Source organism: Silene latifolia, chromosome 1, assembly GCF_048544455.1.
Source record: "Silene latifolia isolate original U9 population chromosome 1, ASM4854445v1, whole genome shotgun sequence".
NCBI classification, from domain to species: domain Eukaryota; kingdom Viridiplantae; phylum Streptophyta; class Magnoliopsida; order Caryophyllales; family Caryophyllaceae; genus Silene; species Silene latifolia.
Genome location: NC_133526.1, coordinates 190,946,355 through 190,965,757, shown reverse-complemented (window position 1 = coordinate 190,965,757; position 19,403 = coordinate 190,946,355). Strand labels below are relative to the sequence as shown.

Here is a 19,403-nt window from a genome sequence, read left to right as displayed (position 1 = left end):
GGGAAAACCGAGTCTTAGGCCTTTAAATCATTTGATTTACAACTTATCATTTCTTCTCGCTCATTTATCTATTTCTTGTTTAGTTTGAATTTCATTTCGTCTTAGGTAGTCTTAGTATAACAAATTCATCCTTTATTGCCGACTTAGCTCAACGATAGGATTAGAACAATTAGTAATCTTCTTAACTCCTTGTGGGATTGACCCTCTATTTTGCACAACGATAGATCGTGCACTTGCGAGGTACTATTTGATAACCATCAAGTTTTTGGCGCCGTTGCCGGGGAGTTCGGCAAGATATTAATTGTTTTCGTTCTAGTTTAGACTAAGTCTTTTGTGTTACTAATCCTTCTCTTGAGTGTGTAGGACTTTTTGCATGAGTAGGAGAACTCGAAGAGGCCAACCAACTGATCCAATTGACCACGAAATTGAAGCTACCGCAAGAAGACTAAATTCACTCCGTAGAAGAGGGCTTATAGAAACACCAACTTCCCAAGGAAATTTAGTAGTGGAAGACTTTCGAGAAGAACCAAGTACTTTTGAAACTTTTGAGAATCCCTTTGCAACTACGGGAGAAGAAGTGACAATGGCCGCGGTGCCTATGCGAGATAACTTGGCTCCAAAAAAGGTGGTGAATCCGAGTATCGTCAAGCCACATATTCAAGCCAACAACTTTGATGTAAAAGCCACCTTGCTGCAACTTGTCCAAGGGAATCAATTCGGTGGGGGAGCCACTGAAAACCCCAACGAACATCTCAACGAGTTCTTGGATAGTTGTGACATGTTCAAAGCTAACGGAGTGTCGGAGGATGCCGTACGCCTTAGGCTTTTCCCTTACTCCTTGAGGGGAAGTGCCAAGGAGTGGCTTAAAAGTTGTGAACCCGATTCTCTTCGGACTTGGGACGATGTCTCCAAAGCTTTCTTAAACAAATATTTCCCACCACAACGAACCGCAAGAATCAAAAGTGAGCTCCAAGGCTTTACCCAACAAGAAGATGAGACTCTTTACGAAGCATGGGAGAGGTACAAGGGCCTCCAAAGGCTATGTCCTCACCACGGGATTGGGGATGATGAGCTAATCAACAATTTTTATGAAGGGTTGAACAATGAAATGAAGATGAACCTAGATTCCGGCTCGGGAAAGGGGGAGTTGGATAAAATAGATCACAAGACGGCCAAAGAGCTTATTGAAGAGATGGCTTCTCGTACATTTCATTGGAACAATGATAGGCACAAGAGGAAAGGAAAGTCAACGGTTGAATCGGCCAATAATGTTGAAGTTAAAGGGTTAATTGAAGAGCTCAAGCAACAAGTTGCCTTGATGAGTTCAAGCAACACATCTAGCAACTCTTCTTCTATGAGGAACCAAGTTTATAGTTGTGAGATTTGTGGAGACCAAGGACATCCACCCAATGAGTGTCCTTTGATGGTAGGAGAGGGCAATTGCATGGAGCAAGTGAACGGGATATGGGAGTCTAGTCCGGCCAAGCAAGCATTTAACAACAACCAATATCACCCCGGAATGAGAGCCCACCCAAACTTTTCCTATGGTTCACAAAATGTCCAAAACCCCACCTTCCAACAAAAATCACAACAACTAAACTTTCAAACTCAAAAACCAAACACAACATTCAACCAAGGTCCACCAGGTTTCCAAGGGAGATCCTTCCAACCGAGACAACAGTTTCAACCACTCAACCCACCAAATAACCCACCTTTCCAACCAAATAACCCCCCTTTCCAACAATCCACCCAACCAAAGTCAAACTTGGAACTCATGATGGAACAACTGATGACTTCCCAAAACCAACTTGTCAACACTCAAACACAATTCATCAACCTTTCCACTCAAAAACAAGAAGAGACAACCTCATCCATCAACTAACTTAGAACCCAAATGCAAGCTTCTCAACGGATGACGAACAATAAAATCTCCCAATTGGCTTCCCAAATGAGCCAACTACAAGCCTCTCATGGAAAATTCCCGAGTAAAACCGAGGAGAATCCGAAAACCATAAATGCTATCCACTTGAGGAGTGGTAGAGATTTGGAAGATCGAGCATTTGTCAAGAAGAGGAAGAGTAGTAGACCGGGTGATGTGGTTGAACCTCCTAAGGGAGTTGAAGAAAAAGGGGTTGAAGATGAACTTGTGGAAATTGTTGTGGAGACTCCAAAGGTGATTGATGAACCAACAAAAATTGTTGAAGAGCCAAAACAACAAGTTGTGAGGACTTATGTTCCACCAATTCCTTACCCACAAAGGTTGGCAAGAGCAAAACTTGAACAAAAATATGGAAAGTTCATGGACATGATGAAGGGAATCAACATCACCATGCCCTTCATTGATGTCGTCAAGGAGATACCAAGCTATGGAAAGTTCTTGAATGAGCTAATTTCAAACAAAAATTCCTTGAATCCAACAACAACGGTGAACTTATCCAAGGAATGTAGTGCAATTCTTATGAATGAGGCTCCTCAAAAGCTTGAAGACCCGGGGAGTTTTTCCATACCTTGCAAAATTGGGACCGTGCATATTGAGAGAGCCTTGTGTGATTTGGGGGCAAGCATTAGTCTTATGCCCCTCAAAATTTTCAAGAAGTTGAAGGGTTATGAGCTTTGACCAACAAGGGTTTCTCTCCAACTTGCGGATAGGTCGGTAAGATACCCAATCGGTCTTGTGGAGGATGTCCCGCTTAAAGTGGGTAAACTTGCATTCCCATGTGACTTCTATGTAATGGACATCCCCGAGGACTCAAATATTCCCATCATATTGGGGCGCCCTTGCCTTGCTACGGGGGGTGCCATGATTGATGTGAAGAATGGAAAGCTTTCTCTACAAGTGGGTGAAGAAAAGGTAGAGTTCTCCTTGAACAAGGCCATGAAGGAGCCTTCGGAAGAAAAAGTCTTGTTACATGATTGACGTGATAGAGGAACGGGTTGATATGATGAAATTTGATGAAGACAAGGGTTTGCAAGGATTCCTTGAGCGTAAGGTAAAAGATTGCAAAGAGCACCGGGAGTATGCTTTAGCCATGGAAGCAACAATTGAAGAAGACCCGGACAAAGAATTTGAGAGCTTGAGAGGAGATGGTAAAAAGGAGGAGAGATCCACGCCTCCTCAAGTGGAGTTGAAACCTCTTCCCACTACTCTTAAACATGCTTTCCTTGGCCCTAATGACACTTACCCTATTATTGTCAATAGTGCACTCAATGACACCGAACTTCAAAAGTTACTTGATGTTGTGAGAAAATATAAGGATGTCATTGGGTACTCAATTGATGATATCAATGGGATTAGCCCTTCTTTTTGCACTCACCGCATTCATTTGGAGGATGAGGGTGCATCTTCCATTGAGACTCAACGCCGCCTTAACCCCGCAATGAAAGAAGTGGTTAGGAAGGAGGTGTTGAAGCTCTATGATGCGAGTATTATTTACCCTATCTCCGATAGTGCATGGGTGAGCCCGGTGCATGTTGTGCCAAAGAAGGGCGGGGTCACGGTAGTCACCAATGACAAGAATGAGCTAATTCCAACAAGAATAACAACCGGATGGAGAATGTGTATAGACTATAGACGCCTCAACAAGGCGACTAGGAAATACCATTTCCCCCTCCCTTTCCTTGACCAAATGTTGGAAAGACTTGCCCAACACTCTCATTTTTGCTACCTTGATGGGTTTTCGGGGTTTTTCCAAATCTCAATTCACTCTAATGACCAAGAAAAGACCACTTTCACGTGCCCGTTTGGCACCTTTGCTTATAGGCGTATGCCCTTTGGGCTATGCAATGCGCCGGCTGTTGGGGCTGGTGTCCTTAACAGTTAGTGCAAGGACTTATAAATCTCTAAAAGGATCAAAGGGCATACTTTTTGGTATTATTATCAGTTGATCCACGTTTATCAATAACGGTTGGCTTGCTAGATAAGTTTGACGTTATTGTCATACAGATGGCGGTGATCAATTGGTCCCTAAAAGTCACACCTATAGGATACGTTTGAGAGATGTGACGGTATGAAAATACAGTCATGTAGATGCCAAATTTGACTAACCAGTTAGTCTGAGTTATTTGACTAATAATTAGTCAAAATGTGATGTTGAGATATTTTATTTAATACGGATTAAATAATAATGGCTAAGGTGAATTAAGCAGTTAATTCGTAAATTGAATATAAGCGTTTTATATTTAATTAAATGTATATTGAATATAATTATACAATATTGTCTTTGTCGGACATGTATTAATAATTCAACTAATCCGTGTTATTAGTTGATGCTTTAATAACCGATAACCGATGACAGTTTATAATGAAACCGCGTCATATACATTTAGTAATTTGGATTCGGACCACGAGTTTAAATGAAGAGGAAATGGAAAAGCCCATTTCTCCTCTCCTTCACTCGGTTTGGCCGAATGGGATGAACAAAAAGAGAGGCTCACTCTTTTTGTAACCTAAGCATAATCATTTGTATGACAACTAGGGTTTTGAGAGACATTTTTCCTCTCTAAACCTATATCTCTCATCTAAAGAAAAAAAACTCACAAAATAATTCTCTCAATATTGCAAGGCAATTAGAGAATTCACTTCTAGCACAAGGGCATAATCTCAGACGGTCTTGGGTGTTTCGATTAGGAGGAAATCTCTGTTGATTTCTGATCTTAGGCCAAATTCTCAAGGACCCGAGGTTGTTTCTTTATTCCTTATCGTTTCTATTGTTATTTCGTTTATGACAATAAATCACGTATAAAATTTGCGTTATAGTCCTAATTTTATAGGGTATTATACGGATATTACCTGACAAGTGGTATCAGAGCGAGGCCACGTAAATTTTTCTATGTGATTTTCATCAAACGGATTTGAATCGATATTTTTTTTGATTAAATTCCTTGCGGCACATTTTTTTTATCTCGGCAATTTTTTTTAATTGCTGCGTTTTTTTTGTTTTTTTTGTGCCTTGGGATCCGTGTCTTGATTACACGGCGTTGGTTGTCGTTTGTCTTGTTTTCATTTTGATCTTTGCATATTGTTTTGTAATCGATATTCATCGCAATATGTTAAAGATCTATCAAAATGATTGCATAACATTTCGTGCGGCACAATTTTTTTTTTTTCTGTCTCGGCCAAAATTTGGGAAAACCGTGTGGCCTTATTTTTCACGGCCTGTTTTTTTCTGTTTTTGCCTTGATTTGCGTGCCACACAACTTTGTTAGATCGTTCGATCTCTTGTTTTCAATCATTCTTTACATGTTGTAATTTTAATCGATCATTATTGCAATATGTTAAAGATGTATCAATTGTAATTTCAATTCTATACGGATTAGATTAAATTGCAATTGGATTTTTACAAATCGTTTTGTTGTTTGATCTTTTGTTGATCACGTAATGTTTGAGCCGTTTTTGTTCCTTTTGTTGCTCACGTTTTCAGCAGCAATTTTAAAAAAAAAAAAAAAAAAAAAAAAAAAAAATTTTACGGGTACTGTTCACGCCCAGCAGTGATAAAAAAAAAAAAAAATTTCTGTTTTTTTTTTCGGCCATTTATTGCATAATACGGATTTATGCACTCGCTTGATAGTGAAACGGTTCACCCACGAACAATTTAGTTACTTTAAAACGATTTAAAGTAACGGATTATCACGGATTAAAATCAACTTGACTAAAGCGGTTTTGTCACATAATTTTAATCATTAAAGGTGGTTTGGATAATTTAACATAATTACGGAATTATGTCACGAATAAATTTAATTTAGTTGATGCATTTTATTTATCGTTTTTGATTATTTTGAATGCCTTTTATTACGTATTTATTTATTTTTACAAACGGTTGTAACTTAGTGTGGCCTTAGTAGAACGTGTTACCGTAATGATGGAACACGGTCTTGGTTGTATTTTGAGATCTCGTATCTCCATTTTTATTTCTTTTAATTACAGTTTTTATTTAGAATGTAAATAGGTTTACATTTTGTAAATTTTAAATTGTATTTTTTGAGAAGACCAAAGATGGAGACCGGATGCTCACTCCCGCTACATGGAACAAGATGGAACGTCAAGACAAGCTTCTCGGGTCCAACGGTGGATTCCAAAGTTGTTTTATGTTCTTTTTATTAGGATAGGCCACACTAGGAATTTTATTTACGTATTGCATTCTTTTGTTTATTTTCGTAACGATAATATGCATCATATTCCGCCTAAAACCAAACCACCTAATTATTGCATGAAAAATGACACATATAGAGGTCACGAGTTAGTTTTCTTTGACATTCTTATGTCACATGATTATAAGCCATCACCCAAATTAATTCATTCACGCAGACGCTAGTTATTCGTTCACTTAATATGAATTATAATTTAGTTGATGGGATCTTCCTCGTATAAACAAAAATTGAGAATAGTCTTTATAGGTCAAACTCCAATGAGTCCCTTCTTCGTCGGTAGGCATAATATGACCCCTTCTACGTCGGGTAAGTTGGAACTGATTGACCTATTTTATCTCAACACTATGGTCACTCGTACGATCCTGTGATTATGGTGGACTATAGATAGGATTTACGGAAATCTATCGACCAAGAGTTCTTACGGAAGAATTAGCTAAACAGTTGGCTTATCAATTTACAGAAATTGAGTCTTGGGATCACTTGTATCATTCTTGAGGGAGATCAATTATGCAAGTGCTAGAGTCTACACGTTAAAATAAATTTTTAAATAGACTTAAATCACCTCGATGAGTTGCTTATTTCGTTTTTGTTTTTCTTTCTTTTTCAGTGTAGAACACGAATTTTTAAACTGCTATAACGAAATAGCTGGTCCTACTAACGACCCAATGCCAAGTGCCACATTGGACCGTGAGTCCTGGCTTCGGATCTTCATGAATCAGATGAATCGGTCTACTCGATCAAGAATGATGGATCAAACTTCGCGGATTGGGAGGCGGCATTACGGAATCTGCCGCTGGCGACGACGGAAGCTCAAATATCTATTAGAGCCCATCCCGGCAAACCCAGGTCCCACGGCTAGAGCTAATGAAATCGCCAAGTTTAACGATTTCTGTATGGAAGCGGGTGCGATTAAAAACGTACTCATTTTTGCAATGGAATCCAATTTGCAGAAACGCTTCATAGCCCATGGTGCAAACAAGATTTTCACCACGCTCACTAAGGAATTCTCGAAAGCACCGAGAATCGTGACCTATGAGCATACCACTCGCTTCTTTGATGCGAGACTCCGAAAGGGCCAACCAGTTAGCCCACACATTCTCGGCATGATTGAGAATGTCGAGAAGTCGAGACCTTTGATTGTAAAATCGGCGAGAACATCGTGATTGACCGCATGCTTCATTCACTCCACGATGGTTTTGCGCTCTTTAGAGCGAATTACTATATGAATGATTTGAAGAAAACTCCCCATGAATCGCACTCCTTCTCGTATGACCGAGAAGGACATGAAGTTCAGTGGGAGCATGAAACAAGATGTTCTCGTTGTGTCAAACAAAGGCAAGGGTAAGGGCAAAGCTAAAGCAGACCTAGCAGTAGGTAAAGCGAAGTTCAAGAAGTCGGGATCAGGTAAGAGTGGGCCTGGTGAGTCAAGCAACTCATCAGGCGCGACAAAGAGCAAGAATGAAAACATGGAATGCCATCATTGCCACAAGACTGGGCATTGGAGGCGTACATGTCCTGTTTATCATGAGGACTTAAAGGCAGGTCGTGTTAAACCTGTTGGTATGTCTTCATCTTCTTCTACTTTTATTCATATGATTGAGATTAACCACGCAAGTTACGGAACTTGGGTACTAGATACTGGTTGTGGTTCTCATCTGTGTAATCATGTGCAGGGGCTCCGAAACATCGAACCCCTCGTAAAGGGTGAGGTGGACCTGCGTGTCGGGAATGGAGCACGAGTGGCTGCCGTCTCGAGGGGAACATATGTGATCCAGCTTCCTAGCGGATTTGAGTTATTTTTATATAACTGCTATTATGTACCCAGTCTTTCCAAAAACATTATTTCAGTTTCTACACTTGACAAACTTGGATTTTCATTTGTAATAGAGAATAATACTTGCATTTTCTCATTACACGATATGATTTATGGCAAGGCAGTCTCCATGAACGGAATTTATGTTTTAGATCAGACCACCGAAATATTACACGTAATGAATAAGAAGTTAAAGGTTGGTGACAAAGATCAAACGTATCTATGGCACTGCCGTATGGGACACATTAATGAGAAACGCGTAAAACAGCTCATCAAGAATGGAGCTATCTCGGCCTTTGATTTTCAATCATTTGGCACGTGTGAATCATGTCTCATCGGTAAGATGACTCGTATTTCCTTCAAAGGTGTTGGAATGCGCGCTGCTGACCTATTAGGACTCATACACACGGATGTATGTGGACCTATGTCAATCACCGCACGAGAAGGCTATAGGTATTTCATCACTTTCACGGACGATTTAAGTAGATATGGCTATGTCTACTTAATGAAGCACAAAAGTGAATCCTTTGAGAAATTCAAAGAATACCGAATAGGGTCAGAACCTATTGGGTAGAAAGATTAAAACACTACGTTCGGATCGTGGTGGCGAGTATCTTTCTCACGAGTTTGATCAACACCTCAAAGACGTGGGATTGCCCTACGCTTAACTCCACCGGAACACCTCACCTGAATGGTGTGTCTGAACGGAGAAATCGAACACTACTTGATATGGTTCGATCCATGATGAGTCACACCGTGTTGCCGACTCATTGTGGGGTTATGCTCTTCTGTCACCGCTCTAATACTTAACCGAAGTCCGTCTAAAGTCATTGACAAGACTCCATATGAACTATGGAAGGGAACGGTCCCTAACTTGTCCTTTATACGGGTTTGGGGTTGCGAGGCTTATGTCAAGTGGAGACACGAGGATAAGCTCGGCCCGCGATCGGTCAAGACATACTTTATAGGTTATCCTAAAGGAACACTTGGTCATTACTTCTATTCGCCAACCGAACAACGTGTTTTTGTTGCGGCTAGTGCGACATTCTTGGAGAAGGAATTTCTCGAGAATGCAAAGAGTGATAGAACCTTCAACCTGTCGGAGATTCCAGAACCAAATACCGAGCAACCATTGGAGGAACCAGTTCCTTCAATCCCGGCTGCGGTTAATATTCCTGAGGAACCTAGGAGGTCGGGTAGAGTCTCTATTCCTCCGGACAGATACATTGGTATGGCCGAGGAACATGACATAGATGACATTCTACTCTTAACGAGTAGTGAACCCGCAACCTATAAAGATGCCATGACTAATTCCGACTCAAAGCTATGGCTTGAGGCCATGAAATCCGAGGTGGACTCCATTAATGGACTTAAGCAAGCTTCTAGGAGTTGGAATCATCGTTTCGACCAAGTGATAAAAGACAATGGATTTACTCGATCAGTCGAGGAACCATGTCTATATATCAAGTCGAGTGGGAGAAAGATTGTCTTCCTAATATTGTATGTTGATGACATACTCCTGATTGGGAATGACATACCTCTCTTAACTTCGGTAAAAGTATGGTTGAAGAACCATTTCCAGATGAAAGATCTGGGTGAGGCACAAAGAATTTTGGGCATCCGTATATATCGAGATAGATCACGTTCGGATGTTATCTCTCGGTCGAGTCTTACATAGACAAGATTCTAGAGAGATTCAAAGATGACTAACTCCAAGAGGGGGTTTCTTCCTATGGCTCCAGGGGTGCATTTGAGCAAGTCTCAGGCACCAGAGACACCGGAAGAGAAAGCGCGCATGACACGGATTCCTTATGCTTCGGCTATAGGATCAATCATGTATGCCATGATATGCACACGTCCGGACGTGGCATATGCATTGAGTATGACAAGTCGATTCCAACAGCATCCAGGTGAATCACATTGGCTGGCTGTCAAGAACATTCTTAAGTACCTACGGAGGACTAAAGATTGGGCATTGACTTATGGAGGCCCTCAAAAGCTATGCGCAACCGGTTACGCAGATGCTAGCTTCCAAACGGATCGAGATGACTCTAAATCTCAGTCTGGATTCGTTTTTACTCTTAATGGCGCTGCAGTCAACTGGAAGAGTTCCAAACATAGAGTTACAGCAGATTCTACGACTGAGTCCGAGTACTATGTCGCGTCTAGACATGTACAACGGAAAGCTCATCTAATCCGAGATTACGTGGAGCAAAAGGAAGTAGTGATAGAAAAGATTGCTACACATAATAATATAGCAGATCCTCTCACTAAACCATTACGACAAGATAAGCATGAAGGGCATGTTAATTCCATGGGAATTAAACGTGTTCCTGAGTTGTAGTACTCTTGTATGGATTCGATTCATTCCCTTTTGTACTCTATACGACATCATCGTTTTGATATTTTATATATATTTTGTTTTTCATGTGGATTTGTACGACAAATTTTGAACACCACAAAGTGAACTGAACAAACATTATATTTTTAGTCCTTAATTGCCCACGTGAGCTGATAACTCAAGGTAATTATTTTGTGACGTTGGTTGATGGTGGGTTCAACTAGCCATAAGTCAACAGGTTGACTGACCAATCACAGAGGCGATTTATACGGATATCTCGTAGGACACAATTGTGACATCGACGTGGAGTCCTAAATGTTTTATAACATTCGGTGCCCGGTCGTGGATAGGACTTCCATGGTGATCCTAAGAGTCGATTCTTTTGACTATCGACTGTCTCTTGAGACTAAGGCAGATTTTGGGTGACTTTGGTTTCTTTCTCACGGTCATCCGTAACAGGGGGGCAAGTAGATTTTTTCTGGGTCATTTCATGCTGTGCTTAGATCGGAAGGAGTCGAGTTGTAGGAAATATTCACCTTTATCGTGTACTCGATATTTCTCGGGGCCACTCGAGGAGTCAGAATCGAAATGCATGGCCATGCTCGGATACGGATTCGTTTTATCAGTTAAGTTACTCTCTAGTCGGGGAAACCACTCTTGATACAGATCGATTGTAAAATACGACCTTTGCGGATCCGGATCTGCAAATTGTTTTACATTGAGTGGGAGAAATTTTAAATGAATATGAGAATCGGTTATCGCACATACACTTGTACGGACAAGTGGGAGTTTGTTGGAGCTGTGTCCTCCAGTTAGTGCGGATAACGTCATTGCACATACACTTGTACGGACAAGTGGGAGCTTGTTGGGGCTGGTGTCCTTAACAGTTAGTGCAAGGACTTATAAATCTCTAAAAGGATCAAAGGGCATACTTTTGGTATTATTATCAGTTGATCCACGTTTATCAATAACGGTTGGCTTGCTAGATAAGTTTGACGTTATTGTCATACAGATGGCGGTGATCAACTGGTCCCTAAAAGTCACACCTATAGGATACGTTTGAGAGATGTGACGGTATGAAAATACAGTCATGTAGATGCCAAATTTGACTAACCAGTTAGTCCGAGTTATTTGACTAATAATTAGTCAAAATGTGATGTTGAGATATTTTATTTAATACGGATTAAATAATAATGGCTAAGGCGAATTAAGCAGTTAATTCGTAAATTGAATATAAGCGTTTTATATTTAATTAAATGTATATTGAATATAATTATACAATATTGTCTTTGTCGGACATGTATTAATAATTCAACTAATCCGTGTTATTAGTTGATGCTTTAATAACCGATAACTGATGACAGTTTATAATGAAACCGCGTCATATACATTTAGTAATTTGGATTCGGACCACGAGTTTAAATGAAGAGGAAATGGAAAAGCCCATTTCTCCTCTCCTTCACTCGGTTTGGCCGAATGGGATGAACAAAAAGAGAGGCTCACTCTTTTTGTAACCTAAGCATAATCATTTGTATGACAACTAGGGTTTTGAGAGACATTTTTCCTCTCTAAACCTAGATCTCTCATCTAAAGAAAAAAAACTCACAAAATAATTCTCTCAATATTGCAAGGCAATTAGAGAATTCACTTCTAGCACAAGGGCATAATCTCAGACGGTCTTGGGTGTTTCGATTAGGAGGAAATCTCTGTTGATTTCTGATCTTAGGCCAAATTCTCAAGGACCCGAGGTTGTTTCTTTATTCCTTATCGTTTCTATTGTTATTTCGTTTATGACAATAAATCACGTATAAAATTTGCGTTATAGTCCTAATTTTATAGGGTATTATACGGATATTACCCCACACCGGCCACATTTCAAAGATGCATGCTAGATATAATTTTCCGAATATGTTGAGGATATAATGGAGGTGTTTATGGATGATTTTTCCGTCGTAGGCACCTCATTTGATGGATGTCTAGCTAATTTGAGTAAGGTCTTGAAAAGGTGTTAAGAAACCGGTCTAGTCTTAAATTGGGAGAAATGTCACTTCATGGTGACATCCGGGGTTGTTTTGGGTCATGTTGTGTCAAGTAAAGGCTTGGAAGTTGATCAATCCAAGATTGAAGTGATTAAAACTTTACCCCCTCCCACGAATGTCAAAGGAGTTAGAAGTTTTCTTGGGCATGTCGGTTTTTATCGAAGATTTATCAAGGATTTTTCTTTGATTGCCCGACCTTTAACATTGTTACTTGGCAAAGATGTGCCCTTTAAGTTTACTAATGAATGTTTGAATGCTTTTAATAGGTTGAAAGAAGCTCTCATCACCGCTTCAGTTATGCAACCTCCCACTTGGGGAGAACCTTTGAGTTGATGTGCGATGCTAGTGATGTAGCGGTGGGAGCGGTGCTTGGACAAAGAAAGAATGGCAAACTTCATGCCATATATTATGCAAGCAAAACCTTGGATGAAGCTCAAGCACACTACACCACCACCGAAAAGGAGCTTTTGGCTGTCATATATGCCATGAACAAGTTTCATTCCTACTTGGTGGGCTCTAAGGTAATTGTACACACCGATCATACGGCGTTGAGGCACTTGCTAATCAAGAAGGAATCGAAACCACGCTTGATCCGGTGGATACTTTTGCTCCAAGAGTTTGATATTGAAATTAGAGACAAGAAGGGTGTGGAGAACGTAGTAGCCGACCATCTCTCTCGGCTATTCCATGAAAATGTTAAAGATGGGCTACCAATTGATGACTCCTTGTCGGATGATCAATTGTTCGCTCTTGCTCTTATGGATGTCCCTTGGTACGCGAATTATGTCAACTACTTGGTATCCGGGGTCATCCCACATGACTATGACTCACATAAGAGGAAGAAATTCTTTCATGATCTAAGGCAATATTTTTGGGATGAACCTTTCCTTTACAAATCTTGTGCGGATGGGATAACTAGGAGATGCATTCCAAGTGAAGAGGTGAAGCCGATAATCTCTCATTGCCATGATATGCCAAGTGGAGGGCATGGGAGTTCAAGGAAAACCGCCGCAAGGGTGCTCCAATGCGGTTTCTATTGGCCTACCCTATTTCATGATGTGGCACCATACGTCGAGGGGTGTGATAAGTGCCAATGGAGCGGCAATATATCAAGGAGGCATGAGATGCCAATGAACTACATCCTAGAGGTTAAGTTGTTTGATGTTTGGGGTATCGATTATCAAGGCCTCTACCCTTCCTCCTATGGATACGAGTACATACTTGTGGCGGTAGATTATGTGAGTAAGTGGGTCGAGGCTATCCCTACTAAAACTTGTGATGCCAAGTCGGTTGGCAAGTTCTTGAAGAATACGATTTTCCCGAGATTTGGAGTGCCGAGAGTACTCATAAGTGATAGAGGTTTGCACTTTCATGAAAAGACCTTTGAAGCTTTGCTCAAGAAAAACGGGGTTCAACATAGAAGAGGTCTAGCTTATCACCCCCAAGCAAATGGGCAAGCCGAGGTCTCTAACCGGGAAATCAAGTCTATTCTTGATAAAATCGTGGCAAAATCGCGAAAAGATTGGTCAATGAAGCTAGATGATGCTCTATGGGTGTACCGTACCGCCTACAAGACTCCTATTGGCACTTCGCTTTTTAGGTTGGTTTACGGTAAGCCTTGTCATCTCCCCGTTGAATTGGAGCACTGTGCCTTTTGGGCGGCAAAATTCTTGAATTTTGACATGAAGAAAGCGGGAGAGAAAAGGCTTCTTGACATGAATGAGTTGGAGGAATTTTGCCTCGATGCATATGAGAGTTCAAGGATTTACAAGGAGAAGACAAATAAGTTCCATGACAAGGCTATTTTAAGGAGGGAATTCAAGGCGGGAGACTTGGTTCTCCTCTTTAACTCAAGGTTCAAGTTATTTTCGGGAAAGCTTAAGTCAAAATGGTCGGGACCTTTCACCGTGGTCCGAGTTTTTCCCCATGGGTCGATTGAAATATCCGATGGAGATCAAGCTTTCAAGGTAAACGGACAAAGGCTCAAGCATTACATTGCTGGAGCACCCATCATGAAGAATATAAGCTCCATCGATACCTACCTTCTCCATACTTGATGTAATTCATGACTTCGTCGAGCCTACGACATAAAACAAGGGCGTTACATGGGAGGCAACCCATGGAATTTGTATATAGCATGCATTTTAGGTAGACAATGAGAGCTTTGGAGTCATATTTTGTCCACTTTGGATCGGTAACGGAGGTCATATTTGAAGAAAACAAGCCTTATTTTCGTTTGACCCGAAAATCCCGACATGATGCGTCGGCGTAATTGTAGAAAACACGAGTCCCAAGGTCAAACGGAAAGTCTCGAATTTCGAGTTTGTGAAAATTGAACAAGTTGAATGAAAATTGTTGAAAAAGAGCTGAATGTTGGGTTCTGCTGGTAGGCCGGCCACCGGTGCCCCTACCGGTACCGAGACCAAATTAATTTGAAGAAAAATTGAAGAGTGATGTGTTCTGCCGGTGGACCGGCAGCCGGCTCACCGGCAGAGAACACATGATATTGCTGAAGACTTGATGAATGCTGATAGGGAGTGTTTTCTGCCGGCAGGCCGGCAGCCGACCCACCGGCTGGACACACCTGAAGACTTGAGAAAATTGGGTAATAATGAAGGGGAGTGCTCTGCTGGTAGGCCGGCAGTCGGCTCACCGGCAGGGCACACATATCAGAGATGTTGAGAAGCTGAGCAAAATGAGTGGAGTAGTGTTCTACCGGTAGGCCGGCAGCCGGCTCACCGGCAGGACACACCTGTCAAAGAAAATTGGAAATGAGAAGAGTCTTCTACCGGTGGATCGGCAGCCGGTTGGACCACCGGTAGCGAGAACAAATTTTTTGGAGAAAAAATCGAAAAAATGGAAAAATGGGAAGTGTGCTCAGCCGGCAGACCGGCTGCCGGTCTGCAAACCGGCAGAACGCAACATCATATTCAAAATAACACACGACAACCCTCCATTTCTCCTTCATTTCGACACTTTCTTCATCCATTTCTCCTTCATTTCTCTTTCATTTCCCATCACAATACACCCTAACTCCCTCAAATCTCAACCAATCTTCAATCTACCTTCACCAAACTCCCTCTAATCTTCACAATGGCGGGAAGGAGAACAAGAGCCGATGTTGTAAGGGACCAAGCGGAGTTAATCGCGCGCGCCGCTAACGACACCAACACCGACCAAGATTTTCCGACGGTGGAATTTGCCACCCAAACTCAAAAGGGTAAGTTTATTCTCTTTAAAAATCGTCCCCTAACCCCCACTAAGTTTCTACATCATCCGTCCTTATCGGCCCTCGGGTTAGCTAGGGAGACGTAAGCTTTTTTTACCGGGGTAGGAATTAGGGGAATGTACACCATGCATGAATATACTTACCCCCGACTCACATGGGAATTTTTGAGTAGTTTACGGATTAGAAAGCACCGACAAACAAATTTGGTGGCTACCCTTAGTTTCCGTCTTATGAACCGGGACCACACAATTTCATTGAGCCGGTTGGCTAATATGTTTGGGTTAGAAAATGCCGCATCACATAACCCACCCGCTACTTTTCATTATGCCCGAGTGTGGAAGGCAATTTCCGGTCTAGAGGATAAGGTTGGGGTAAAAAGGGCCGCCATTAGTTGCCGCAACCCCGTCATTCGGGTGTGGCATAGATTTATGGGATGCACTATTCTTGCGGTGGACGAGCCGTGGGTATTTCGGACCAATGAACTTGAAATTTTGGGGTCCTATTTGTTTACAAAACCCACCGCCTTCAAGATTAATGTGGCTCACCAGCTTGCAATTCATTTGTCGAAAATTGCCAATTCTCCGGGGCAAAAAGTCCCAATCCATGTGGGTGGCATCATCACCCGTATTGCGCGAAATTTGGACCGTCCGGTAGACCTTTCTACCATGAATTGGATACCCGGGGAGACTTATTTGACTAAACGTTACTTGACCAACAACCTTGAGTGGCTTAAGGTCAACCCCATTGACGATCGCGAGTATTGGCAAATCAACTACAAGAATTCAATCCCGCTTCCCAATGTCATCGCTATTAAAATTGAAAAAGACAAGGAAGAATACCTCCTCCCGATTGAAGCGGAGGTATCCACCGACCAACCTCCCCCAATCTTCCACGTGTGTATTCACGGGATCGTAGAGTGGACACTCCTTCCTCCCTTCAATACACTATGCCACAAACTCACCAACCCCCACCATAGCAATTCCAACCCGGTGAGGGGTCCTCCTCGGGTCAACCTTCCTACCGTCCCTTACCACCTTCCCTTACCGAGTGGATGGAGAGGATGGACATTGCCACGGCCAAGGCCGCGAGTGAGAGAGATGTATTGGGGCGGAAATTAGACCGCATCTATTATGATCAATCCACCGGTTCCTACCCGATCTATGATGACTTTTATAGATGGGAATACGTCCCCTTTGATGCCCCTCACCCCTCCTACTTTACATGGCCCGACGGGAACTATTCTAGTGCGGATGGGAAGATCATTCACGGAGGTCTTAACCTCCAACCGGACTACTTCTCAGCTCCCATTTTCCCGCCTAGGCCCGAGTATCGCCCAGAGGGGCATGACGCCCATTGGGTGGGAGGCATTCGCCCTTACTTTGCCAGTGACGTGGGCGCTACGGGATCCGGTGGCGCCTTTATGGGAGATGCTTCGACGGGAGGTGATGGCGGTGTGATGATGATGAGTGGAGACTTTACGGGAGGTCTCATGGGTGGCGGTAGTGGAGGTGACCTCACCTTCAACCCCGATAACTTGATTCAAGGCTCCGAGTATTGTACCGGAGAGAATGATGATGATGATGATGATGATATGGACTCCTAGTCCTGAGGGCCGAGTTGGTGGCCCAACCTCCTCCCTATTCAATCCAAAATGACAAGTATGATCTCTTCCTTAATCCAAATTCTCTCATTCATGTTTAATTTTTTGCATGCATTTAGTTAGAAATTCACATAGGATTGCATTAGCTTCCAAATTTGTAATATATTGTCACATTTAGCCATTGCATTCACGTAGTATACCTTGCATTGTAATTCAATTATTGCATATAGTATAGAGCATGCATTTTCAAAAAAATCACAAAAAAAAATCACAAAAAAAATTGAAAAAATGACAAAAATCAACAAAAACATGTTCTTTTATTTCTCTAAATGCCTTCCCATGTCTATAAATAAGTGTGGGGAGGGCCTAAAAAAACACCAAAAACATGCACTTCCTTTTTTTAATATCCTCCACACATTTATTTTCATTTGGAAGTAATGTAAATAAATAAGTGTGGGGAGGAAATTCATATACTGAAAAACACCAAAAATATGTCCTTTTAATTTTCAAAAATAAAACTACCAAAAATATGTTATTTTTATTTTCAAAAATCAAAAATACAAAAACATGTTCCTTTCTTTTCCTTATTCACTCCCTATGCTTTTGTCCATTGAGGACAATGTACATCTCAAGTGTGGGGAGGAAAATATCCACTCTTGTGAATATTTGTCTATATTTTTAAATACTTGTAAATTTGATAAAATTTCAAGAAAATGCCTAAAAATTAAAAAATTTCGAAATAAATACAAAAACATTTGCATTGTATATATATATGTCTTATCTAACCTTTGGCATAGCGCATTAAACATTTGAGGCAAAAAGGAGCTAGAAGACCGCTTGGTATAATCCTTCCTATCTCTTACTCCTTTTTACTATTCTTTCTTTTTAGTATCTTGGATATTTTGAAGGAGAATGGGAATTTTGTTGCCTTGGGTGTCTCCTTGGGAGACCACGTAGATTGTTGGTATTGATGCGTGCTGCTAGGATTAGATATTGGTTGCATGTCTATTTTCATGTTCTTTTGATTCCCGCTTGCATTTCGTCACATGTGCATATGTGTTGTGTTTAGACTTAGTTGCACTTTGTTTGTAAATATCTTGCATAAACATGGTCGAGGAAGGGAATCAAGTACCCCCTGTGATGAGTTATGAGTCCAATTGTGCCTCTCCCCTCCTCGTGGCTCGCACCTGTGACCTCTTAGTTAGCCGAGGGAGGTGGGCTTGGCCAATGAGTTTAGACCGACCTTGTGAGACCTAGGGCCGTAGACTAGACCTTAGGCTCGACTTAGCTACTCAAAGGTAAAGGTAGAGCCTCCTAGGGTGGGTACATTTATACCCCGCCCTCATCTAGGTTTGAGAGAGTAGGCCTCCTCGCGAGGCGTGTCACATCAAGACGCATAAGTGTGTCATTTCGTCCTTAGACCATGAAATTGCATTACATTTCTTTTGTGCACGTGATATGAAGCAAAAATCCGTTTGCATATGAACCTCACATAGCCAAATATCCTTGTTGTATCCCCTCCATTATCTCCCTTTTTGATTCACCCCTTTGAGCTTTAGCCTTTCCATTTGGCAACCCACCAAAATAGCTACATTCCATAACCACCCTTCCTTAATCAAGAATTGGTCGGTTTTGTAGTTGTGTTGTAGGAGGTGATTTGGGTCATGATGGTGGATAGTATACATGTCCACTCGGGTCAAAAGCTTGGTGTTTTCGGCATTGTATATAAATAAGAGGTTTTGAAAAAGAAATGAAAAACAAAATAGAAAAGTGAAAAAGTCATGAAAATTCGAAAAAATGAGTCACGTGTGTTGTATATACGTTGTCAAGAAAAGAAAAAAGACAAGCAACACCCCTCCTCATCATTAAACGGGGTAGAAAAAGCCGTTGCTAAATAAAAGGGCAAATTGATGTTTTTCCAAAATGAGTCGGGTTTACACATTTTTTGCATGGCTTGGGAAACCGAGCCTTTGTTACGGTGTAGACGTTACCATTTGTTGAAATAAGAGGAGTACTTTTGAGTTTTTCCAATTTGAGTTGGGTTTATGCAATTTTTGCATAGTTTTGGTGATCCATGCTATGTTAGGGCATAGACGTGTCTCATGTATTGCAATAAGAAATGGGTTACGATGTGTCGGCAATTCTTGATTTCAACTCCACATATCCAAACGGTGCTTGCACCAATTCTGTTTTGTCCTACTCCCTAGCCCTGCTACAACCTTTGGTTCATATCG

The 19,403-nt window shown here is 41.5% G+C and overlaps 1 protein-coding gene and 1 non-coding gene across 2 annotated transcripts; one reads left to right on the top strand and one right to left on the bottom strand.

The window, feature by feature from the left end:
- The first annotated feature begins 373 nt into the window (after window positions 1-373).
- Window positions 374-2,617, top strand: LOC141589951 (uncharacterized). The gene is made up of 2 exons (XM_074410573.1): window positions 374-1,485; window positions 2,041-2,617. The coding sequence occupies exons 1-2, from the start codon at window positions 374-376 to the stop codon at window positions 2,615-2,617; spliced, it is 1,689 nt and encodes a 562-aa protein (XP_074266674.1).
- Window positions 953-1,059, bottom strand: LOC141619602 (small nucleolar RNA R71). The gene has a single exon (XR_012531762.1). It is a non-coding gene; the product is annotated as a small nucleolar RNA R71 (small nucleolar RNA).
- Window positions 2,618-19,403: the final 16,786 nt, after the last annotated feature.